Consider the following 26,937-nt stretch of genomic DNA (forward strand, 5'->3'; position numbering starts at 1 on the left):
ATTGTGAAATTATCAGCACAGCGGTGAGCTCATCAGTTGGATTGGTACACCTTTCCAAGAAGCTGGTGGCTAGTGTGCCATTGAGACAACACTGCAAGCCTCTTGTGTAGGACAATGAGTGACTGTGCACTCGCCATTGAGACAACACTGCAAGCCTCTTGTGTAGGACAAGGAGTGACTGTGCACTAGGGGAAGCATGTACCTCTTCTTAAAAATGGAATTTCATTGGCCTGGATTTTATTTGAATGGACATGTCAATTTCAAAAAATAAATGGTATTGGTCATCTGGGAATCGAAGAATAATTCATGAAACTCCACTTCATCACCTTAAAATAGGAGTTTGGTGTGCTATTAGTGCTAAAAGAATTGGGAATGAACTTAAAATACGAGTTGCTTGTGTCGAGCATCTGCCTTCATTTTTCTAGTGATCTTTCTTTTGTCAAGTCTTGTTCTATTCCCATCTCAATGGTTCCTAGCAGAAAAACACAATTTAATTTCATCGATTGCAAATGTTAAAACATGTAAGCTCTGTAGGCCTTTTCAATCGTGAAATTACCTATCTTATCTTTCTAGTTTTTAATGGAAAAATCAGACTGAATTCTTTTCTTTGCTGAACATAATTATAATATCATTGCCCACCTGTTGGCCATGATCATTAAGGCATAAAGCCTATATGGTCTGACACCATGTTTACCCGGTTCGAGTCCCGTTAGAAAAATAAAAATAAAAAATCACCATCAGAATACTGAGTGGCAGGGTAGGGGAGGTAGTGGTACACAATTTCTAATCACTTGCATGCCAAAACCCTGGATTCAATCACAAACCTCTCTGCAGCGTTCATATGGAGCGAGGACATATGATGCTGTTGATGGTGATTTTCCCCTTCAGATGGAGACGGAAAACCTTGAGCAAACTACTTTGTGCTATTCGACAGGGGTAGGCTATGTGCCGGAACCGGGTTTCACCCTCTCCCGTCCTACTATCACAATTATATCACATCATTCATTTCATCTCATTAACTCCTCTGATGAGGATGACGTCAGGAGGAACATCCAGTCGTAAAATCTTTCTACAAAGATTCATCTCCCTTCATATTCGACCCCGTAGATAAACGCCGCCGCCGCCACTGCCACCGCCACCACCACCACCGCCACCCATTTTCCTTGTCCAGCTCCTGCCAGGTTGATCTATGTGACCACCATTGTTCCTCCTTAACTGTGTTCCAATCCAGGTTTCTTCTAATTATACTATTCCTGATCATTTCCAACCACCTTAGCCTGGATCTCCCTCTGGCCCTTTCTCCTATCTGGGTTTCCATCATCCTCTTCGGCATCCTTCCCTCTTCCATCCTCTTAACATGTCCAAACCATCCAAGTTTATCCCTCTCCATTCTGTCGAAAAGCTTTTCTGCTCAGATAACTTTCCTGACGTCCTCATTTCTTAACGCCCTTTCTTGTCTTTCCTAACATACTTCATAAAAATTTAATTTCATTGGCCTGGATTTTATTTGAATGGACATGTCGATTTGAAAAATAAATGGTATTGGTCATGTGAGAATCGAAGAATAATTCATGAAATTCCACTTCATCACCTTAAAACAGGAGTTTGATGTGCTATTAGTGCTAAAAGAATTGGAAATGAACTTAAAATACGAGTTGCTTTTGTCGACCATCTGCCTTTCAATTTTTCTATTTATCTTTATTTTGCCAAGTCTTGCTCTATTCTAATCGCAATGGTATTAGGTTTCTGCAGTCCAAGGAGTAATTCATATTCACATCACCACCCATACCATTTCTTACCTGATACTTTCTCTAGATTGCACTATTTTCTCACACATGTTAAAAAGAGCTACTTTCAACAAAAGCAACCATCACCACCCCACCACCACCACCACCACTAAGCAAGTTGTTGATGTATTTTAGGGGATGAGGAAATTCTTGGTAATCAGACTCATACAGATCTGTTCAAGTAAAATCTTTTGATTCTTTAGTGGGGGCTGAACACAGAAAACTTAAGGTAGTAAACAACAGCCAGTGGTTGCTAAGACCTAGGATTAAATTAGACAACTTTGATTTCCACTCTGAAAGCAATCAGTAGACTGAGCAGCAAAGAAAGATTCGTAGTTCATCATTACTTACTTGCCAAACACAGTGTACTTCAGATCCAGATGAGGATGAGCAGCATATGTTATGAAGAACTGACTGCTGTTTGTATTGGGACCACTGTTTGCCATTGACACCATACCACGTGTACTGTGCTGGAAAAAAAAAGCTCAATCTTCAGTTTGAAATTGGAACAAAGTTGTAAGATATAAAACAAATTGTACAAAAGAGATATACTGAATGAAAAGATGACCAATTTGACATATAAAACCTTTCAGATTTCCAGACTGTTGAACACAAGTTACAAAATTATGAATACACTAGAACATAACTGAAAAACAAAATGTTTTATTAGCAACAGAATGATATGTTTCATAATATGAGAACATACTCAGATTATACCAAATCATTTTAATATCAGCATGTATATAGCACGCTTTCAAAAAATATGTAACTATTAGATTTTGCAGTTTGCCAAAACAAATTTTGAGTAATAAATTTATAAACTCAAAATTTGTTTGGCAAACTGAAAAAATTTTAGTAATAAATTTATAAACCCTCCCCTGCGAACTATGTGACCTTGTCGCGGTGGGGAGGCTTGCGTGTCCCAATGAAGCAGATAGCCGAGCCGCAGGTGCAACCATATCGGATGGGTGTCTGTTGAGAGACCAGACTAAGGAATGGTTCATCGAAAGGGGGGTAGCAGCCTTTCGGAAGTTCCAAGGGCGGCAGTCTAGATGATTAACTGATATGGCCTTGTAATAACACTCAACATGGCTTAGCTGTGTTGATACTGCTACACGGCTGAAAGCAACGGGAAACTATAGCCGTAACTAACTCCCGAGCACATGCAGCTCTCTCTGTATGAATGATGTATGGTACTGATGATGGCTTCCTCCTGGGTAAAATATTCCGGAGGTAAACTAGTCCCCCATTCGGATCTCTGGGTAGGGACTACATGAGAGGGGGCGATCATCAAGAAGATGGATACTGACATTCTGTGAGTCGGAGCGTGGAATGTTAGAAGTTTGAATTATTGTGGTAGATTAGAGAATCTGAAAAGGGAGATGGATAGATTAAAGTTAGATGTAGTTGGTATAAGTGAAGTACGTTGGCAGGAAGAACAGGATTTTTGGTCGGGCGACTACCGAATTATCAACACAAAATCAAACAGAGGAAATGCAGGAGTTGGTTTAACAATAAGAAAATAGGGCAGCGGGTAAGCTACTACGACCAGCATAGTGAAAGAATTATTATCATCAAGATAGACACCAAGCCAATACCCAACACAATAGTGCAGGTCTATATGCCTACTAGCTCAGCGGATGATGAGGAAATCGAAAGAACATATGAAGAGATAGAAGCTTTAATACAATATGTAAAAGGTGACGAGAATCTAATTGTGATGGGAGACTGGAATGCAGTGCTAGGCCAAGGAAGAGAATGTAATATAGTAGGAGAATTCGGATTGGGACAAAGGAATGAAAGAGGAAGTCGGCTGGTTGAATTCTGCACTGATCATAATTTAGTCCTTGCCAATACTTGGTTCAAACACCACAAACGACGGCTTTATACGTGGACAAGACCTGGAGACACTGGAAGGTATCAAATAGACTTCATTATGATTAGGCAGAGATTCAGAAACCAGGTGTTGGATTGCAAAACTTTCCCAGGAGCAGATGTGGACTCTGACCAGAACTTGTTGGTCATGAAATGCCATCTGAAGCTGAAGAAACTGAAGAAAGGAAAGAATGCAAAAATATGGGATCTAGACAAGTTGAAAGAAAAGAGTGTGAGGGATTGTTTCAAGGAACATGTTGCAAAAGGACTAAATGAAAAGGCTGAAGGAAACACAATAGAGGAAGAGCGGATAGTCACTAAAAATGAAGTTAGCAAGGCTGCTGAAGAAATGCTAGGAAGGAAGAAAAGATCGACTAAGAATCAGTGGATAACTCAGGAGATACTAGACTTGATTGATGAACGAAGAAAATACAAGAATGCTAGAAATGAAGAGGGCAGAAAAGGATACAGGCGATTAAAGAATGAATTGGATAGAAAGTGCAAGGTAGCTAAGGAAGACTGGCTGAAGGCGAAGGGCAAGGATGTTGAATGTTGTATGGTCCTAGGAAAGATAGATGCTGCGTACAGGAAAATCAAGGAAACCTTTGGAGAAAGGAAATCTAGGTGTATGAATATTAAGAGCTCAGATGGAAACCCATGTCTAGGGAAAGAAGTCAAAGCAGAAAGATGGCAGAACATATTCAGCAGTTGTATCAAGGTGAAGATGTAGATAATTTGGTTCTGGAACAAGAAGAGGCTGTTGATGCTGATGAAAAGGGAGACCCAATTTTGAGGTTAGAGTTTGACAGAGCTGTGAGAGACCTAAATAGGAACAAGGCACCTGGAATTGATGACATTCCTTCTGAATTACTGACTGCCTTAGGAGAAACCAGCATGACAAGGCTATTCCATTTAGTGTGTAAGATGTTTGAGACAGGAGAAGTCCCATCCGATTTTCGGCAGAATGTTGTTATACCTATTCCCAAGAAAGCCGGTGCTGACAGGTGTGAAAACCATCGAACCATTAGTTTAGTATCTCCTGCCTGCAAAATTTGAACACATATTATTTACAGAAAAATGGAAAAACAAGTTGAAGCTGAGTTGGGAGAAGATCAAATTGGCTACAGAAGAAATGTAGGAACACGTGAAGCAATCCTGACTTTACTTCTGATCTTAGAGGATCGAATCAAGAAGGACAAGCCCACATACATGGCATTCATAGACCTAGAAAAGGCATTCAATAATGTTGATTGGACAAGCTATTTAAGATTCTGAGGGTGATTGGGATCAGATACCGAGAACGAAGAATTCTCTACAATCTGTATAAAAATCAGTCTGCAGTGATAAGAATCGAGGGCTTTGAAAAAGAAGCAGCAATCCAGAAAGGAGTGAGGCAAGGCTGCAGTTTGTCCCCCTTCCTTTTCAATGTTTACATAGAACAAGCAATAGAGGAAATCAAAGAGGAATTTGGAAAGGGAATCACAATCCAAGGAGAGGAAATCAAAACCTTGAGATTTGCCAATGATATTGTTATTTTATCTGAGACTGCAGAAGATCTTGAGAAGCTGCTGAATGGTATGGACAAAGTCTTGGGTAAGGAGTACAAGATGAAAATAAATAAGTCCAAAACGAAAGTAATGGAGTGCAGTTGAACGAAGGCAGGTGATGCAGGAAATATTAAATTAGGAAATGAAGTGTTAAAGGAAGTAGATGAATATTGTTACTTGGGTAGTAAAATAACTAATGGTGGCAGAAGTAAGGAGGACATAAAATGCAGATTAGCACAAGCAATGAAGAGCTTTCTTAAGAAAAGAAATTTGCTCACTTCAAACATTGATATAGGAATTAGAAAGATGTTTTTGAAGACTTTTGTGTGGAACGTGGCATTGTATGGAAGTGAAACATGGACGATAACTAGCTCAGAAAGAAAGGGAATAGAAACTTTTGAAATGTGGTGTTACAGAAGAATGCTGAAGGTGAGATGGATAGGTCGAATCACGAATGAAGAGATACTGAATCGCATTGGTGAGAGATCGATTTGACGAGAAGAAGAGATAGAATGATAGGACACATCTTTAAACACCCAGGACTTGTTCAGGTGGTTTTTGAAGGAAGTGTAGGTGGTAAGAACAGTAGGGGTAGATCAAGGTATGAATATGACAAGCAGATTAGAGCAGATGTAGGATGCAGTAGTTACGTAGAAATGAAAAGGTTAGCACAGGATAGGGTGGCATCAAACCAGCCTATGGACTGATGACTCAAACAAAAACAACAACAACAACAACAACACCAACAACAATCTATAAATTACCTGAAAATGAAAATATGGTAACAGTATCAATATAATGTTATTGTTTCTACGTCCCACTAACTACTTTTACCGTTTTCTAAGATGCCGAGGTGCCAGAATTTACTCCAACAGGAGTTCTTTTACGTATCAGTAAATCTACCAACATGAGGCTGATGTATTTGAGCACCTTCAAATACCAGCGGCCTGAGCCAGGATCGAACCTGCCAGGCTGGGGTCAGAAAGCCAGCACTTCAACTGTCTGAGCCACTCTGCCTGGCTGGTAATGGTATCATACTTGAAAAAGAAACAACTTATTAAAATAGAATGACATATTTCATTCTTGAAAGATTATCATCAAATTGTATCAAATCACATTCAAATATTTAGAAATGCATAAACATTTATGTTTACTTCTGTTTAAATACTTAAGAACTTGAAATCTGGAACTTATAAGCAAAAAACGCCTGTATGTAACAAACTGTTTATGTTGTGAAACTTGTCTCCGATTATGAATGGGTAATACAGAACAAGTACAAAAACTATTTGAATATTAAAATTTCTGTGTTCAACACTTTAATAAATATAAAAATATTAAGCTTATCTTAGTGCTGTCTGACTGCTGGTGGTGATGGTGATTACTGTTTTACGAGGAAGTACAAATAGGCAACCGTCCTCTGTCCGGCTACTGAATTTCTGCTCCTCACAGCTGCTTAACCCAGAATGAGCCGTCGTTGGTCTCACCTGCAACTTGTAGCAGACATAAACCGGTTTTGTTGCAAGAGCTATGTGGTTACAGTCTATCCGTTTTTGTGTATGTCATGGTCAGCGAACAGCACAGGCGAACGATTATTTTTTAGATAGGGGCCTTCCATTGAGGACCCCACCCTACAAAATCATCATCAATGAACATAAACTTAAGCACAATTACTCTACTAATACAGACTAAAGCATTCGAAATGTACAGTGTCTCCTATAAACAATTCTCCACTTTTCCTAATAAATTATATGATTTTATGAAACTTTACTCAGGATATCTCATATCTTCTTGCATTTATACACTTTTTATTTAACTGCTTACTATACAACTGTACATTGTAGCTGCAGTCTGGCTCATGAATAAATGGTTAGTGTGCTGGCCTTTGGTCACAGGGGTCCCAGGTTCGATCCCTGGCAGGTTCGGGAATTTTAACCATCATTGGTTAATTTAGTTGACACGGGGCTGGGTGTATGTGTCATCTTCATCATCATTTAATCCTCATCACGACATGCAGGTCGCCTTATTATTATCACCCTCTCCACTGTTTCAAAATCTCTTCTCTGAGTGGCTAGAGCGAGGTCATCAGCATACAAGAAGCTACTGCAATTGGGGGCTATGGGTTGGTCGTTTGTGTATATATTGAACAGAATTGGAGCCAGCACACTTCCTTGCGGAAGACCGTTTTTTTTGTAGTCTCCATTGACTACGCTGTTCTTGGAAATCAACAAAGAACCTGCGATTCTGCAAAAGAGTGGCGATGAGTCTTGTTAGGTTAAAGTCCTTGGTTAGATTGTAGACCTTCACTAATAGTAGCTGGTGGTTGACAGTGTCATACGCTGCTGATAAGTCAACAAATACCACTCCTGTCACCTTACGAGCCTTAAACCCATCTTCTATAAACTGTGTGAGGTTTAATAACTGTCCAGTACAGCTTTTACCAGGACGAAATCCAGATTGCTGAGGTATAAGTAATTGGTCAATTACAGGTAATAGGCGATTTAAGATCAATCTTTCCAGCAGTTTGTAAAGGTGACATAGTAGCGCAATTGGTCTAAAATTCTTTGGATCATTCCCTTCTTTGCCAGATTTCAGCAAGGCAATCACTCGGCTCTTCCGCCATATCTTTGGAATTTGGTTTCTGCTCAAACAGTTATTGAAGAGTTGGAGAATCCATTTCTTTGTCATTAAGCCAAAGTGTTTAATTTGCTCAGTTCGTATATCATCCAAGCCAGCTGATTTTCCATTTTTACTCTGTTTGATAGCCTTCTCTAATTCTTCCATGCTGAGTGATGATGTTAGGTCGTCGGTCTCCTCATGCTCTTCTCTTTGCAGTTTCGGTTTTTGTAATTTGTGGGTTGCCTTCCCGTTCAGCAGTAACTGATGTGCTATTTGGTTAGCAGTGATATTATGATGTGCGGTGGTCTTGGTTGGATCATTGCTTAGACGTCTCAGAAGTCTCTAAGCTTTATGACTGTCTCTTTTCAGGTCCAAGTTTTCAATAGTTTGTATCCACTGATCCCTTTTGGTCTCTCTAATAGAGGAAATAAGCTTGTTCCCTGCTTCCACGGTTTCTTCACTGAAAGGATTTTCTTCAAATAAGTTGCTGTATTCTGCAAGTAGTGTGGCTTGATCTGAAGTAAGCCCAGGGATATAAGATGTTCGACAGCCACGGGGGATAGACATCCTTGAGCATCTCTTTACAGCTGTGGTGAAGGTGTCATAGTAACTGGGTACTGGTTCTATAGCAGATATTTCAGCGTCCAGTAAATCTTGACCAGTCTGCCTTCTTAAAATTAAACCTCCTCCGAAAGGATACCATCTGAGGTCTTATAGCAGCAAATACTTGGCACATTATTGGTCTATGCTGTGTATTGGGTATTGGGGAACAGACAGATTTTACACATTGTTGGTTGATATTGCTGCTGCCAAATATGAGGTCAGGATTTTAAGCTGTTCTCCACCTGCCACTGTTAAAGGATCCAGGTAGTTTTGCATCATGGATTAAAGTCAGCTGGCTTATTTCTGCCCATTCTTGTACTGCTGTCCCGTTCTCATCTTCATGGTCATAGCCCCAGAGAGGACTATGGCTGTTGAAATCACCCTTCACAATTTGCACATGCTTGTTTCCGAAATTGGATGGTAGGTTTACAGTGAATTGAGCACCAGGTGGTTTATAAAAGGATGAAATGGTGCAATTAGCTGTTTCTACAGTTAAGGATTTCAATGTTGCTTTCCCACTGTGAATGCTGTGGATGAAATCTGGATATCTGGATGAACAAAAATAGCACTTCCATATTTATCATGAGGTCTTTCAATGGCGAGACGCATTCCATATATTTTTGGCCTGCGAATATCACAACCTCTATGTGTCTCCTGTATGCACAGTATGTGGCACTGGTGCTTCCTGCATAGTTCTTGTAGCAGTTCTTCTTTGGCTGGTGTAATGCCTTCTATGTTAACAGAGATAATCGTTAACTGTGGCCCTGAAAAGGGCTCCGGTGTGGATGTTTTTGTTGTGAAAGGATCAGCCGTCAGGTTATTCATTCTCTGACGTTGCCCAGGGTACGCTCGATTGCTTTTATTATCTTGATCACAAATCATCGCAATCTTCGGGGACGCTCCTTTCGTGTACCCCTTTCTGCCTTAAAGTACCCATACATACCCTTCCATTTTTCACTAAAATCTGTATGACCACCAATTATGCTTGTCATCATTTGCTAGTAAGTTCCTTCAATTTCTCCTTACTTCCACAGCCATTTCTAACTCTCTTTCTTTCCAACCTGCACCTCCTTCTTAGTCTCTTTACTTCTCTTTTATAATGTAGTGGATCTTTACCATTCCTTACCATATTTAAAGGTACAAACCTATTTTCACATTCCTCAACATTTGCTTTAAACCCATCCCAGAATCTGTTTACATTTTTATTTACCGTTTTCCACCGATCATAGTTACTTTTTAAAAACTCCGTCATGCCTGTTTTATCAGCCATATGGTACTGGCTAATAGTCCTACTTTTAATACTTTCCTTTCTTTCATATTTATTTTTAACTATGACAAAAATAGCTTCGTGATCACTAATACCATCTATTACTTTGGTTTCTCTATAGAGCTCATCTGGTTTTACCAGCACCACATCCAAAATATTCTTCCCTCTAGTTGGTTCCATAACCTTCTAACTCAGGTGCCCTTCCCATATTAACTTATTTGCCATTTGTTGTTCATGCTTCCTGTCATTCGCATTACCTTCCCAATTGACATTTGGTAAAATGAGATCACCTGCTACTATCACATTCCTTTCCATATAATTTCCAACATAGCTGATTATCTTATCAAATAATTCTGAATCAGCGTCAGCACCACCTTTTCCTGGTCTGCACACTCCAATCATCACGTTGCCTATTATCTTTAGAGATGAGCCTTACACCTAGAATTTCATGTTTGTCATCTTTAACTTTTTGGTATCTTACAAATTCTTCTTTCACCACAATGAATACTCCCCCTCCTACCATTCCTATCCTGTCTCTACGATATCATTCCAGTTCCGTGAGAATATTTCTGAATCCATTATATCATTTCTCAGCCCTGATTCAACTCCTATTACAATATCTGGTAAGTATATATCTATTAAATTACTTAATTCAAGTCCTTTCTTTACAATACTTCCACAGTTGAGCACTAACATTTTTATGTCATCCCTACTTCATTTCCATTTCCCTGTACCCTTATCACCTCTCCCTAGTATCATTCGTTTTGTGCACCATTAGCCAGGAGATCACAAGTGATAGTCTGGCAACCAAAAGCTGACGTTCAGTTCAGTACTGGCAACACAGTTACCTGTATCTATCCAATCGAACAGGCTGGTTTTAGACCTAAACGTAGTTGTGAAGATCAGGTGCTTGCATTGACAACACATATTGAGACAGGTTTTGAAAAGCAATTAAAGAGTGGTGCAGTGTTTATTGATCTAGCACCTGCATATGATACAGTATGGAGAGAAGGTATTGTGTATAAGTTTTTTAAACTTACAAAGTGCAGTCAAATGTCGCGTTTGATTAACAATATGCTCTCAAACAGAATTATCCAGGTAGTCATGCATACAAATCACAGCAAAATAAAGGTACTTAACAATGGTTTACCTCAAGGATCTGTTCTCTCTCCATTACTGTTTAACTTGTATATTGCAGACATACCTGTCAGGAGCTCTCGTCAGTTTGCTTATGCCGACGATCTGACAATAATTAGTCAGCATGTGGATGCTAATGTGATAGAGAGAACTTTAAATGCAGATCTGGATGTTTTGTGCACATACTTCAAAACGTGGTGCTTGAAACCAAGCCCTAGTAAAACGGAAACCTGCTTCTTCCATTTAAACAACCGGCAAGCGAATATCACCTTGAAAGTGTCACTTAATGAAAGTCTTCTCCCTCACAGTGCCAACCCCAAATATCTTGGAGTTACTCTCGACCGAACGCTATCATACAGGAAACATCTAACCAACCTAGCAGCCAAATTAAGGTCACGCAACAACATCATTCACAAACTTGCTGGCTCCACATGGGGAGCCTCTGCATCTACTTTCGTACTTCAGCTATGGCGCTGGTGCTTTCCACAGCTGAGTACTGTTCTTCCGTATGGACCAACAGCTCTCATGCTAAGAAGGTGGACATGGTCCTGAATGAAACAATGTGTGTCATAAGTGGCACAGTAAAATCTACTCCTCTTTTCTGGTTGCCAGTGCTCAGCCACATAGAACCTCCTAGAATTAGAAGATTGAACAACTTGTTTAGAGAATACAGCAAGATATTAACCAATCCTGATCTCCCCATCCATGAAGATGCTAACATCAGATTCAGCCGCCTCAAATCAAGATCTCCTATTCAAACAGCACAGGAACTTGTTAGGAGGGATTTCAATCCAAAAGAAGATTGGCAACAAGAGTGGAACAGCGTAGCTCCGACTCAATGGCGGGCATTGTTCAATTATAAGAATCTTCCAGCTGGCTTTGATTTGCCCCGCAAGACATGGGTAGCCCTCAACAGAGTCCATACTAACCACGGGAGATGTGGTTCAATGATGTTTAAATGGGGTATGAGATCTTCCCCAGCCTGTGACTGTGGTGCAGTTAAACAGACTATCGACCATATCGTCACCGAATGCATTGGAAGGACATTCGCTGGATCTAGCCAGGACTTTGTGGTGGCTTCTGCTGAGGCCATACAATGGCTAGAGAATTTAGATCTAAATCTTTGAACCCTTTTGCTTGCATGATTGTTTTCAATGTTATGTGTATATCTTATAATTATGTATATAATGGTTTGTGCTTACTGTTCATTTATATTTAATCTTTGTATTGTTTTGTGTACATTACCATACGCTAATAATAATAATACCTCTCCCTAGCCCACCCTTTTTTCCCTGCAGACCGATGACCTTTGATGTTAGGCCCCTTAAAACAACAAGCAACAAGCATCACCTTTTACCTGAATGTACCTGTCTATAACCCTTCTAAACAAATTTCCTAATTTATATGTACCACTGCAGTTTAAGTGAAGGCCATCTGAGCGCAGATCCCTATTTCCTACCCAACCATTAGGATCTAGAAATCTCACTACCAGTACTAAAAGTAGCCTCTGATTGCGCAATCCATTCGTCGATATGGGAAGTGTTTAGGAGCAATTAATCTCGAAATAAAGGTCTGCAATTACAAATGTGCATATAAATGCGTATGTTTGGCAGAAGGCAAGGGAGTGCGCAATTTTGGTCAAAACTCCCCAACTTGTTTGTGTCTGGCAGTAGACAAGGGTGCCTGCCATTGTAAATTCCTCAACTAGATTGTGACTGGCAGTAAGCAAAATGGCCTGCTATTATAATCAAAACTCCTCAAACCCACTGTGACTGCTATTATTATGACTCCAACTGGTCTTTGACTGACAGTAGGAAAGTGCACCTCTTACTATGATGAAGACACCCCAATTTGATGGAGAGTGTCAGTATGCAAGGAGGCTTGATATTATTATCAAAACTCTGGCATTAGTAAAAGGGGCCTGTTATTATAATAACACCACAACTCAATTTTTTCCTGGCAGTAGGGAAGGTGCCTGCCATTGTTAGCCCCAAATTGATTGTGACTGGCAGTAGGCAAGGAGTCCTGTCATTATAATGAAAACTCTTCAAGATAGGAAACTTAAAAGGGTCCACCTTTTCAATACAATAAATTTTATAGTTTGTTTACAACATATATTTACACTTGGAACTAGTTTCGACGCTGTTTGGCGTCATCTTCAGCCAAAATGTGGGAAATAGGCTAGCATGTAGACATTTATATTACACAAGGCGTTTCATTAAACAATACACATCTTATGAGGAGATAAAAACAGGGACGAATATAGAAACAAATGAATCGTTGAGAAAGCAAAAGTTATACATATTAAAAATAACCTTAACCACACATCTTGCAGTGCGAAAATATTCGCCTTGAATGATTCCTGAATACAAACGCACGTGCACACACTTCTGAAGAGTCAGCAGGCAGGAAAAAGTAAGGTGAAACCTTAAGAGTTCTTCTGAGAAGAGTTCATCATTTTTCTATGTTCCGACTAACTAATGAAGTCTCCCTTGAGTTCCTGATAAACATACACAACAGGAAATTCTCCTTCACTCTCAAATAGCTATAAAGACCAACGGTAAATTGCATTTTAAATATTGTGCAGAGACGTGAAAGCATGATCTTGAACATGATATAACTTATGATAACTTATGATAACTTATGATATAACTTATATCATGTTCAAGATCATGCTTTCACGTCTCTGCACAATATTTAAAATGCAATTTACCGTTGGTCTTTATAGCTATTTGAGAGTGAAGGAGAATTTCCTGTTGTGTATGTTTATCAGGAACTCAAGGGAGACTTCATTAGTTAGTCGGAACATATAAAAATGATGAACTCTTCTCAGAAGAACTCTTAAGGTTTCACCTTACTTTTTCCTGCCTGCTGACTCTTCAGAAGTGTGTGCGCGTGCGTTTGTATTCAGGAATCATTCAAGGCATATATTTTCGCACTGCAAGATGTGTGGTTAAGGTTATTTTTAATATGTATAACTTTAGCTTTCTCAACGATTCATTTGTTTCTATATTTGTCCCTGTTTTTATCTCCTCGTAAGATGTGTATTGTTTAATGAAACGCCTTGTGTAATATAAATGTCTACATGCTAGCCTATTTCCCACATTTTGGCTGAAGATGACGCCAAACAGCATCGAAACTAGTTCCAAGTGTAAATATATGTTGTAAACAAACTATAACATTTATTGTATTGAAAAGGTGGACCCTTTTACGTTTCCTATTTTCCATTCTCAGTTCAATACGGACAAAAATGAAATTCTTAGATTTAAAAGAAAACTCTTCAACTCGATTGTGAATGGCAGTGCTTGCTGTTACAGTACAAACTTCGAAACTCAATTGTGAATGGCAGTGGAAAAGGGGGCCTACCATTATCATCACAACTCCACAACTCACACCTTGCCTGGGAAGGAATGTATGGGGACCTACCCAGGTGTTTCTCGGATACTGTTATGAGACATGTAATTTAATAAAATGTCATTCACTGCATGTACAGTAATTTCAGTAGTTTTGTTATGGACACCTCCACATAATCAACACTTACAATTTGTGTTATATAACTTTATTCTATCTCATTTACAGTAGAACTAGTTTCGGTCTATTGTTTAGACCATCTTCAGCTACAATGATAAATTTAAGAACCATACATTACAAACTATAAACAATAATAAAAATTACATATTATAAAGTTTACATTCTCTTTCTTGGTGATGTCTTCAAGAAATAAGGAAACACAATTTAAATGTCCATTTTGTAACATCATAAAATCTTTGTTGTTGTCCTGCAAATTTGTGAAAACACATTAAAATACAATTTAAAATTTTAATCTTCACTCAATTTTAATAATGACTATTAAAGTTTTGCACTACTCAACTGTACTTTCAAACGTAATTAGCCTCTTGATTTATGCTATAATGATACCGATGGATAAATGTGAATGTGTATTTTTTAAAATATAAAATATGTAAGAGGCAACAATCTCTCCTGTATCCCTGTTTTGATTTGGATCCATTAGTTTTAAATGGTAACAGTTGAGTGTTGTCCAAGGTAGAAGTCCTTGAGAAACTTCTTTTGTTTCATTAGTCAAATGCACCAGCATGAAAATGGGAAAACAGACCACATTTTATCATTGGGTTTCCCAGAAATGAATTTTGTGAAGGAACTCTTTCTTTCTCGTGTTGACCTTCTTGCTGGTGTTACAAGATGCACCTTGTAGAATACCATAGTGAATCACGGGTACATTTGCTAGCCAGTAATATTTGTTACTCAACAAAACTTAAAATGCTTCTGTATTATAAAATTAGGATCTTATTCACGTTTTATGATTATGGTATTGTTTTTATAACAGTGTATCTAATGTCATATTTCTGAATGTTGTGGCGATTTATGGACTTCCTTATGGAAATTCAAAGATTTGTTCATCACTGGTTATTTCATTACCTGTAGAAAGCAATTTGATTTGCTGCATGAGATGTTTCCCTCCATGATTCAGTTAAGCTAGCATTCTAGCTCGCTTGTACTAGTTAGCCCGCTTGGGTTTTGTTTATAGAATGTCAGCGAAAGGCAATCACGGAGAGATAAGGGGATGGGGAACACTGTAGATTAAACTGCGCACTGGAAAGATATTCCCTCAACAGAAAATAGTGAGATTGTTTCACTCGTAAGAATAAGGTTAGTGGTTTGGGTCCATATATCATTCCCACGGTCGTGCGATTTTTCTGAATTTCTAAGATAGAAGAAATATTTCCTTCAGTGTCTGCTGCTATTCTATTTTATTGAAACACACAGTAAATGCATGTACCTTAACCTGCAAAACAATGTCGAAAATGAAGTAGATTACAAGCTTTCATCTTGAACAATATGCAAAGGAATTTTTATTTTTTATTTTTATTTATTTATTTATTGTTATTTCTCAGATCTACAGTAAGAATACCTATTTGATCCGTTAAAGAGAAAATAACAATGTCCAACCTAAGCCCAAATTTACACTCTATGAACTGTAAAAAAAAAAAAAAAATACATATCACACTCTATGTGCTGTACAGAAAAAGAAAAAAAATAATGTACGGAGTAAACAAATATGAATAGAACAATATTTCTATTGTTTTCCCAGGATATGCAATTTAAGCTGTATTATGTATGTCACAGACCTTCGTGCCCCTGCTGAGTAAACACGCGAACCTTTGCACATTCCATTCCTCCTACATTTCCTCTACTTGACTCCCTCTGAGTTGCTGATTCCTTACTTCCGTTGCACACACATTCTGCTACAACGTACTCTGCACACGTTGCAAATTTATCACTGCACTACTTATCTGTTCCTGCTCGTCTTATACAGCCATTCTTAATCTAATTTAAATAATCATATACAACCAACTTTGCTTACCGATCTACCATTAATTAATGCATCACTTATCAATACCATTTAAACTGTGCTGTCTCTCTTATCATCCATCCATCATCATCTTTCATATTTGACACTTCAAATAGAGTCCTCCATCTAAACTTCACTACCTTTCTTATCATCCATCTATCGAGCTCCACAAACCATACACATACAGACACCATCGCTTGCATAATTACCATCTAAACTTCGTTCCATCCATCATCTAAACATTCACTACCTCTCTTATCATTCATCTATCGAACTCTACAATTCATCCATCTTATACCTAAAAACACTTGAATAAATACCATACCATTACAATACACTTAAAAACACCTTATCACCTCGTAACCTTTCTTATCCTTCGTCCATATATACAGACACCATCACTTGGATAAATACCATCTAAACTTCACTACCTCTCTTATCATCTATACCATTTAAACTTCGCTACCTCTCTTATCATCATCCCTCTTGATACTTCCAATCCAGTCGTCATATCATCACTTGAATAAATACCGTACAATTAATCCATCCATCTTTTACCTAAAAACACCATCACTTCAATAACAATTATACTACACATCATCCATCTATCGAACTCCACAGCCATCCATCATTTTCCAGGCCACAATTACTTCAACAATTAGATACACATACTGACACCATCACTTGAATAATACCATCTAAACTTCCATCCCTCATCTAAACTTCGCTACCTCTCTTATCATCCATTTATCGACTCCACAATTCATCCATTTTGTACCTAAAGACACTTGAATAAATACCATACAATTACAATACACTTAAACACCTTATCACCTCGTTACCTCTCTTATCTTTCATCCATATATACAGGCACAAACATTTGAATAAATACCATCTAAACTACGCTACCTTTCTTAACATCAATACCATTTAAGCTTCGCTACCTCTCTTATCATCCATCCCTCATCATCACCTTCCATTCTTAACACTTCAAATTCAGTCGTCATATCATCACTTGAATGAATACCATATAATTAATTCATCCATCTTTTACCTAAAGACACCATCACTTCAATTCCAATTATACTACACATACAGGCACCATTACTTGGATAAGTACACACATACAGACACCACCATAAACTACACTTCCTCTCTTGTCCTCCATCCATAGGCAAACTATGCTACTTACTACTGTTACTTGACTTTTTACTTCTCGTAATTATTCCTTCCATTTTTCCTTTTTTGTCCCATAGGTCCTTCAAACTCAAGCTTCTCCCTTTGATCACGGCACTTCTTACTTCTGCTTCCTCCCTCAAACCATTATTCTCGCTCCGATTCTGTCCACTTGTCTTCCCCTGTGATTCTTTTTCTTCCCTCGCGCAGACCTCCGACACTAGTTCGTCCATTAATTTCCTGGCTACTTCCATCCTCCTTGCATTTCCTTTTTCTTCAGCTCTTTTCATGATCTCTTCCCAGGAACCCCATCTACTCAGTGTTTCTTTATTTACAGTATGTACATCAGCCCTGGTAGTTTCTTCTTGCCTCGAACTGTCAGCCCTGCTTTTTTCTTCTTGCCTCACATCATTCCTGGTAGTTTCTTCATGTCTCAATCTCTCAGCCCTGCTTATTTCTTCTTGCCTCAAACTCTTTTGCCTCGAACTCTCAGCCCTGCTAGTTTCTTCTTGCCTCAAACTCTCATCCATTAATTTCAGTTTCGATATTGTCCACTTTCGGGTCCAATTCCTGTCGCTCACCACAAGTATCTGACCACTAATATACGCTTTCAATCCCTGAATTTTTGCTTTCACAAAATGTTTCTTAAGAATTTTAAAATTTCTACTCTCTTCTCTTCCGAAATCTCTCTTAATTCTAATGTTCTCACACTGTAGATTACCAGCGTTCCTTATCACTATATCTGCCATCAATGAAGATAGCAGCGACACTTTTATGGGCCTGTGCCCTCCCACCTTACCAACTCTCTCCACATTGTCTATATCTACCTCACTGAAATTTATTTTCATTTTTTTTTTTTGTATAACATCTACCACTTTGTAAATAATGTCCACTTTAGATTCTGCCTTTTCTTCCTCCACCCCATAAATAAATATGGATTTCTTCTTGCGCTCCTGTCTGCAGACTTCAATTTCTTTCTTCAGGTTTACCATCTCTTCTTCCATATTTTTTATTTTCTCTCTTAGTGACACCAGTTCTTTCTCGCTGCCTTCTATCATCGCCTTCGTATTTTTCATATAATCCTGGATCCACTGTCTCGTCTTTTCTTGCTCCTGGACTTGTTTTTGAAGCATTTTCTTTAATTGTTCAAACGGACATACCTCCTGTATTACTTCTCTTACTACTTTCCTCATAACCTCTACGTCTACCCAATTCATCGTATCTATCTCCTTGCCGACCGCTTGACCTTACCGCTTCCTCACTCCTAATCCACTCCACTCAGCAGGCGCACACCACACGACACGTCCGTCCTCCTCACTGGCTTAAGCTAGACTGATGCAAAAGAATTTAAAAATATTATCACTACTGAAGGAAAGATATAATTTTTGCCAACCGTTCGGTAAAACAGCAGGTGCAGATCAACGTTTTCAAGTAACCCCGCACTTGTCTGGAAATGAGCATATTGTGGCTGCTTCGTGCATCCTTTCATGACAATTACTAATAGATGAACCAGCTTCTTCAAATTTAAGCCCATCCAAATACTCCCAATACTATTTAGATGTATGTAGAGCATGAGCCTCCCAAAGAATCCACATTAAGGAAAAACTATCTCCCAACATGTTATCACGAAACTTTACAAAGAATTTGGGCAGTATGTGATAGCGGAAAACAGTGGGTGAGCATTGGCAAAACTACAGATTCAAGTGGCAGCAAAGTAGGAAATGTAGCTGGAGTGTTGAATAATGACAAAACTGCTTGTGAATATCCTTATTTGGTAGTGAGTAAAGAAATGCCTGCTGCAAATCATGTCACTGTATCTAGGTTGTTCAATGAAGATGTGTAGCCAAATGGTGTAAAATATGACAATGTATTGCTTCTACTTACTGATAGTGCAGCTTACATGAAAAAAGCAGCTGAGGGATTTTCTGTAAACTCTCCTAAAATGATACATGTAACTTGCGTAATTTATGCTGTACACAGGTCAGGTGAAACTGTATGTATATACTGATACAAATAATGCAATAGTCCACCTCTTCAGTACAACCTGAAATAAATCACGGGATATAAACTAGTAGTATATGTTTTGTCCTAAATATAGGACATCTTCAGCTACTCACTGTGTAAAGAAAATACATAATTTAATTAATCTTATAAAATTGAAAGAGGGAAAATTTAATGTGTTCTATGTTAAATACAATGCAAAATTACCGATTAAGTTATTGTTGCCAAGTGGAATTTATAGTACACAGTGTTCTCTGATAGATTAAAATATTCCGGCATTAGTTACAGAAATGTGCTTAATAACAAACTCGCCAAAAACAATTATATGACACTGTTTCTTGATAAATTTGATCATTGTTCAAATTAAAATGTTCACACAATTCTTGTTAAATCTTTCAGTGAGAATGCAAAATTGAACAGACTTTGAGTGAGAATGTGAATATTCGTAGACGGGGAACTCTCCCACAGCTGCAGTGGACGTCATATGGAATTTTACGTATCTTGAGATTCTTGAAAAAAAAAAAAAAAAAGTGACTTTGATGTTGTGCTCAAATCATACGAGAGGTCTAAAAGGAAAAGAAAAGAAAGAAATTAAATTCTGTATTTAATAACTGAGCCGGCCCCGCGGTGTAGGGGTAACGTGCCTGCCTCTTACCCGGAGGCCCCGGGTTCAATTCCCGGCCAGGTCAGGGATTTTTACCCGGACCTGAGGGCTGGTTCAAGGTCTACTCAGCCTACATGATTAGAATTGAGGAGCTATCTGACGGTGAGATAGCGGCCCCGGTCTAGAAAGCCAAGAATAACGTCCGAGAGGATTCGTCGTGCTGTCCACACAACACCTTGTAATCTGCAGGCCTTCGAGCTGAGCAGTGGTTGCTTGGTAGGCCAACGGCCCTTCAAGGGCTGTAGTGCCATGGGGTTTGGTTGGGTTTGGTTTTATTTAATAACTGAAGTGTTTGATAGGGGGAAATTAAACAAGGTCTTATGGCGACGAATCGACAGGAAGGGGCTAGGAGTGGGAAGGAAGTGGCCGTGGCCTTAATTAAGGTACAGCCCCAGCATTTGCCTGGTGTGAAAATGGGAAACCATGGAAAACCATCTTCAGGGCTGCCGATAGTGGGATTCGAACCTACTATCTCCCGATAATGGATATTGGCCGCACTTAAACGACTGCAGCTATCGGGCTCGGTATGACTTTCAAAGATTCGTCAAAAACAACATTATGTTTCTTGGAAATTCCATTCATATTTCCCATGGGGTTGAACCTCTGGTCTATATGAATGAAAATATTTTCAAGAACGTTCAAGAGTAAACCTTTATTTTCAATGCGTACAATAATAAGATCTTGACATAAGGTGGAAAATGAATGAATGAAATCTGTAATGTGGGTACTCACGGCAGGAAATCTGTTTCATTTCTTAGCGTTAACATTTCCTTGATGTTCTTGATATCTGATATCTACCAGTCTGACCTACAAAGCTAGCTTCACATTGCATACAGTTCAATTTATAAACTCCGGAATTTAGAAACATTATTGCCATTGACTCCACCTGAATTATGAAAAATTAAGGAATTTGTGTTAATGGTCCTGAAAGCCATGTTAAAATTCTTCTTTTTGAAAATATTAGAAATCTGTTATAACTTATTTTTATTGTAAGTAAAGATGATGAACGTTTCTTTTTGTTCTTCAAATTTTTGATGAGTGTACTAGAATGCTTATTTCTAATTTTATTTATGATTTTATCAACGAAAATTCTCTTAAAACTGTTAAGCAATGCAATTGAATAGATAGTATTAATTTCTTTCTTGAAGTTTTTGTGATACAGAGGAATATTAAAAGCCCTGTAGACTAGACTGATAATAGTTGACCTTTTATGAACACCTGGATGAAGGGAATCCTGTCTGATGGAATTTGATGTCCGTGTAGGTTTCCTGAAGATATTGAAAGAAAGATCTGTTGTGTTCCTAGTGATTGTTAAATGTAAATAGTTGATTGATTTACTGAGGGACCCAAAGAGTTAAGACTTTCTGCTGGTATATTATATTATTGAATGTAAAAAAGTTTTAAAATCTCGTGAGAACTAGGTCTGCGACCATGAGAGCCATGTTTGGAACTGTAAAACAGTCTTTATGGAGAACTAATTCCAAAATAGATATATATATATATATATATATATATTCATCTATTTCTTGTTTACTGAAAGAACTATGACCGTTAAGAATTTTCTTAATTATTGATACTGTGTTATCTATTCGGATACTAGGATACATATTGGATATGTCAAATGAGTGTAAGGTGTGATACGGCTTATGTTTTTTCACAATTTTACAAAATTCAACAGAATTCCTAACAGAAGTTTTATTGGCAAAAACAAAATGTTTTTTAAGAAAAGACTATAAATTGAGAAACTTTGTGTGCAGGACTAAGTTTGAAATTGATAAGGGTTGAAAATGAGTCTGATGGGAACGTTCTCCTTGTGAATTTTTGGTAAAGCCCTAGCTGTAGGGAGTCTAGGATACATACTAATTTATTAATAACTTGTTCATTTAAGAGAAGTGATGTTTTACAAGATAAGTTTCAAATTTTTCTGAATTTTTCCAATGGGATCTTTTTTAATCTTGGGAAGGTGCTATCGGCAAAAAAGATTCGGTTATAGTGATATTATCTTTCTCAGACATTAAGACAGTAGTATTCCCTTTTCTCTACATTTTAAATGACATGAAATGTCGTTTCACTTTAGCCAACATAGAGAGAAACATTTAGTTATTCATTTTTACCTGAGTTTGTAGAGTGACTGTGGGAGGAACTGCTCACTATGAATGATTTTACTTTGTGCTTAATGTAAAATAATGTAATATTCTGAGGAAGATACTGGGAGCCCAAAGAACAGAGGATGGATCATACAGAAAGAAAGCAAACCAAGAAATGTACCACAAGATAGAAAAGATCTCAGACATCATTCGGAAGAGGAAAGCCATGTTCTTTGGACATATCTACAGAATGGACCCGGTAAGACTTGACCAACCAGATAGTAAGGTTTTTTTGAGACTAGGAAAACTGTGGTACGCTGGCATCAGGAAGTGAAGAAGGATCTGACAGAAATGGGAATACAAGGATTGGAAATAAGCAACAGGGAAACTTACAAGTCAAAAATAAAGAACACAAAAAGTTTCCAAGAAAAAGTTAGTTTGCGGACCCAAACACCATGGACGGAAGAGAGAATAAGGTTGCAGAGTGAAAGAATGAAGGATTACTGGGTGCAGATCAAAGCCCAGAAGCAGCTGAAATTGAGTTAACATGGTCCACAGTTGGCCAAAACGAAAAAAAGAAGGAAAAAAATACTGTGTATGCATAATAATCCCTGCACCCAAATTTCAGGAATGGAAATTTTGAATTTTGTTTTGTTTCTGTATAGCTTTGTAATATTTATATTGAAAACTGTATATACTTGAGCCAGAGGTACTCCTGAAGCCTGTGGTAATGTGATGGGGAGGGCCCAAGTAAAATAAACGGTGGTTGGTTCGCATGGATGTTGACGGGGTGGAAGGAGTACCTTTGGTTGTAGGGCTGTTTTGACTTATGTTATGTAAAAAAAAACAAGGCATCACTGGGATATGTGTTTAATTGATTGTACAGTTGAAGGTGTGCCGTAAAACTACGTCTGTCTACAATGTTTATCCATTTATACAGGTGAAAAGTTATTTGTTGCCAAAAGGTAACAGTATGCAGTAGAGGGTTAAATATTTATATTGAAAACTGTAAATACTTGAGTAGGCATACAGTAAGTTATGAATTTTGTTATGGTCCATATTGACAACTGATCAATATCAAAGGGTAGAGAAAGGTCCAGCTATTCAATTCCATTAGCCTGTATAGTGTTCTATATAACTGGGACTAGATTCGACCCCACATACATTGGGACATCTTCAGCCGCGATCCAACTGGAAAACATATGCTCACATACAACCAATAATAAAGTAAACAATTTGGTATGTCTCAATTTACAATCCAAATTTAAAACATTGATGAAGTCCGATAACACATCCAAAATTGAAATCAAATGACACATCAAACTGCTGCGGTTGGTGCCGAACTATGTCGTCCCTCCTGGGAGTTTGCGTTCACCATCTGCATAGAAGAGCCACTTGATTTATAAATTACGTTTCGTTCAATAGTAATATGAAAAAAGCAGCTGAGGGCTTTTCTGTAAACTTTCCGAAAATGATACAAGTAACTTGCAAAGTTTATGCTGTACACAGGTAATGTGAAATTGTATGTATATACTAATACAAAGAAGGGTAATAGTTTGTATGTAGCTTGAAGAGGAACATTCATCATTTGAATAAGTATTCCTTATCATCAGATGTAGTGATCTATTGTTTAATTTGGTTTGAAGTAAATGTCTGAAAAGAAAATATTTGAAGTAAATTATTGAGAAAGGACGGGAAGTTAGAAGATCAAGATTAATATACAATTATATGAGACTCACCCCTATGTTCCTCGTCAATTGTGTGCACTTGGTACGGCCACCAACACCAGACTGACTATTGAGAGGGAGCAGGAGTATAGCTTATGATGGCAGCGGTTGGAGGAGGGATGGGTGAGGAGGGGCGGGTAGGTAGGTTTGAACTGATTGGCGAACTTAATGTGTCTTTTTTTCATTTATACTTTGCGTATATAGGAATGATTATATCAAACAGAATACTAGGTTTTTCATTTACAGTATATTATGGTTAGGGTTAAAGTACTGTTCTAAATGAATGTAACAGTTCTCCAATATGTTGAGCATGGAACTCTCCTAATCCACTATCAATATGCTTAAATCTTGGTTAATTGTTGTAAAATTATGTTTTAAGTCTGACATGTATTGTGCCATGGCAGAGAAACAATTGTATCTTGAAGCATTGACATGTTCCATATATCTTATTGGAAAATTACGTCCTGTTTGTCCTATATATGTACTTTCACAGCTATTGCATTATAGTTTGTAGACACCTGATTGAGAAAATTTATTACTGTAGTTTTGATAGTAGGCATACAGTAAGCTATAAAATTATGAAGCAACTCATTGTGTCGTAATATTTAAAAGTACAGTCCAGTGCCATCTCAAAATATACTGGTGGTTGGTTAATAATATTATTGGGTTTATGTCCTACTAAATACTTTTACGGTTTTTGGAGATGCCAAGGTGCCAAAATTTAGTCTTGCAGGAGTTCTTTTATGTGCCAGTAAATTTACTGACATGAGGCTAATCTATTTGAGCACATTCAAACACCACCAGAATGAGCAAGGATTAAACTTGCCAAGATGGGGTCAGAAGGCCAGCACCTCAACCGTCTGAGCCACTCAGACTAGCCTGATGTTTGGTCTGCATTACAAATTTGAATGGATGAAAACCATAACGGTATAAGTAGCATTTTGGTCATTCAGAGAAAAAGGCATTAAACATCGTCACCACTCATATAAAGCATGCTGTTTGTAGTTATACCACCCATCACTAGAGCGCAGAATATTACCGCTATCACTTGTATCTCTTTGCTGGTGAAAGTATACATCCTCCCGGAGTTACATCCTGTACTTAACTCATTTTTGAAAAAATGTCACTTATACCGTTAGGGTTTTCATCCATTCATTTGTGAGAGTAAATATGAATTTCTCTGGTGCAAACCAATAACTCTATGGAAATTTACAATATTTTCTTCATAACTCTCTGGGAGATATTGTACAATGCTTGTTTTCCTATGAACACTGAAACTATTTCATTCAAAAATGCACAAGCAATCCACAGCTAGCTTTACCCCTAATTTTGAACTATAGTACCTTACTCTTGCTACAGCCTTCAACTGACACATTCCCACTTGGGATCAGACATCTAAACTGTCCCTTTTCAGTCACATATTTGCATACTCTGCTTTGAATTTCCATAAACTTGTGGCCCCAAAATTTTTGGTGGTTACTCTTTGTCTATTCAAGACTAGCTTTATTTTTCCTCTAATCAGGTACCACAACTCTTGCCCACAAAGTACTTTCTTTCCATACTGCGATAACTAATATTCTCTGCCTCTTCAATGTTGTAGAGCTATTCTTTAGCTGCAAATGACCTATAATGATAACTTAAATCAGCCATCCTAAGCATTTGCTACTACTTAAATTGATGCCACGCAAACAATGTGATAAGTATGTGGTACACGTCCCCCTAGTGATGGGAAGCATTTCCAGGAGAGTGGGCGGAAAATTATGAGCTTCCATATTACTGTATATAAGGAGCCCTGATGCAAACAACACCCACATCTTAACTTTACGCCACCAACTTTTGAAAAAGATATGCAGGGATTATCTGCGTAAATGCAGTATTTAAAAATAATAATCAGTGATATTCAAGTGTTTTCATTCTCTTTTTTGTTAAATGCCTAGTTTAATTTCAAGAGCCTATTTAAGTACTTCTTAGGCAGCCTATTTTCAATTTTCTAGACTCAATCAGTCCTAACTTAATTATAACACAACATTGATGCCATTTCTTTGTTGTTTCTTACATTTGTATCAATTTACTTTCTGTATTTTCACTGCCTGAGAGAATGTGAAATAGTTTGCCTTTTCTTCATCTTGGGAAGAAAAAACCTCACTACCAAACACGAAGTGCATATAAGCGTAATATACAGGATATAGGACTACTACCTTTTCAATGATTCTGATTCTGACACCAGTGTCTACCAACACATCACTTTATTATATAAATTGAAAAACTAGTATACTGGTTCCAGCTAGTCAATTCCTAAAAGTTTATTTACAATTCAAAGTTGTAAAAGCATCTTATTAAAATAACAGAAGGTTTTGACTGCATTAGGTCATCTTTGGCTGTCTAGAATTAACTTAAAACTGATATACTAAAAGTTACGAAACATGAAGAAAATTCACACTTGTATGATATTGGTATTTATAAATTAAAATAAGTGCATGTTGAATCATCATCAGATGAAGAAGTCACTAAATGTAATGTGATGAAGTTAGAAAATGACGATGATGTAATTAAAAGTTGCAGGTATTGACTAGGTGGAACCAATATACTAATGTTTCAATGTATATAATTGTCAATACGTATCCAAAAAGAAATTTATTTCATGACATCACTTTATGTCACCGAATTGCAAACCACACAGAAAACCTGCATAACTTCATGACACCAACCTCCAACTTCAGGAAAGCGAACGATTTCAAAAGACAGCCAGAGCTCACGGATGTAATCAGAATTGTATTAATAATATAGCCAACATACAACATTGAAGTCCTAATTTTACATAACAGTACATAATTCTTTCCAGGTTCAGTACCGTATAATCCCAAGTAAACACCTGCCGCTGAATAAGACCTGCACCCTATATTTTAAAGGACAAATTTCAAAAAAAGTTTCATTCAAATTTATTTACAATACATTTGCTAAGGAACAAGAAGGTCATTTCACTACATATGTTTCACGAATTTAAAATATTTTCAAACAGTTTTTAAGTGTCCTTGAAATAATACCCAATAAATTATTTAAAACACACACAGAAAAATTT

At 37.7% G+C, this 26,937-nt stretch overlaps 1 protein-coding gene across 2 annotated transcripts in view; it reads right to left on the reverse strand.

The window, feature by feature from the left end:
* The window catches only part of LOC136876936 (peptidyl-prolyl cis-trans isomerase-like 3), a 147,617-nt gene that overhangs the window by 39,733 nt on the left and 80,947 nt on the right, over positions 1–26,937 (reverse strand). For both annotated transcript variants that reach the window (XM_067150710.1, XM_067150703.1), the window contains one exon: positions 2,139–2,257. In XM_067150710.1, the coding sequence (XP_067006811.1) occupies positions 2,139–2,257 (119 nt within the window). The remainder of the gene's footprint in view (positions 1–2,138; positions 2,258–26,937) is intronic.

The sequence above is a fragment of the Anabrus simplex genome, chromosome 1, assembly GCF_040414725.1.
Source record: "Anabrus simplex isolate iqAnaSimp1 chromosome 1, ASM4041472v1, whole genome shotgun sequence".
Taxonomy (NCBI): Eukaryota; Metazoa; Arthropoda; class Insecta; order Orthoptera; family Tettigoniidae; genus Anabrus; species Anabrus simplex.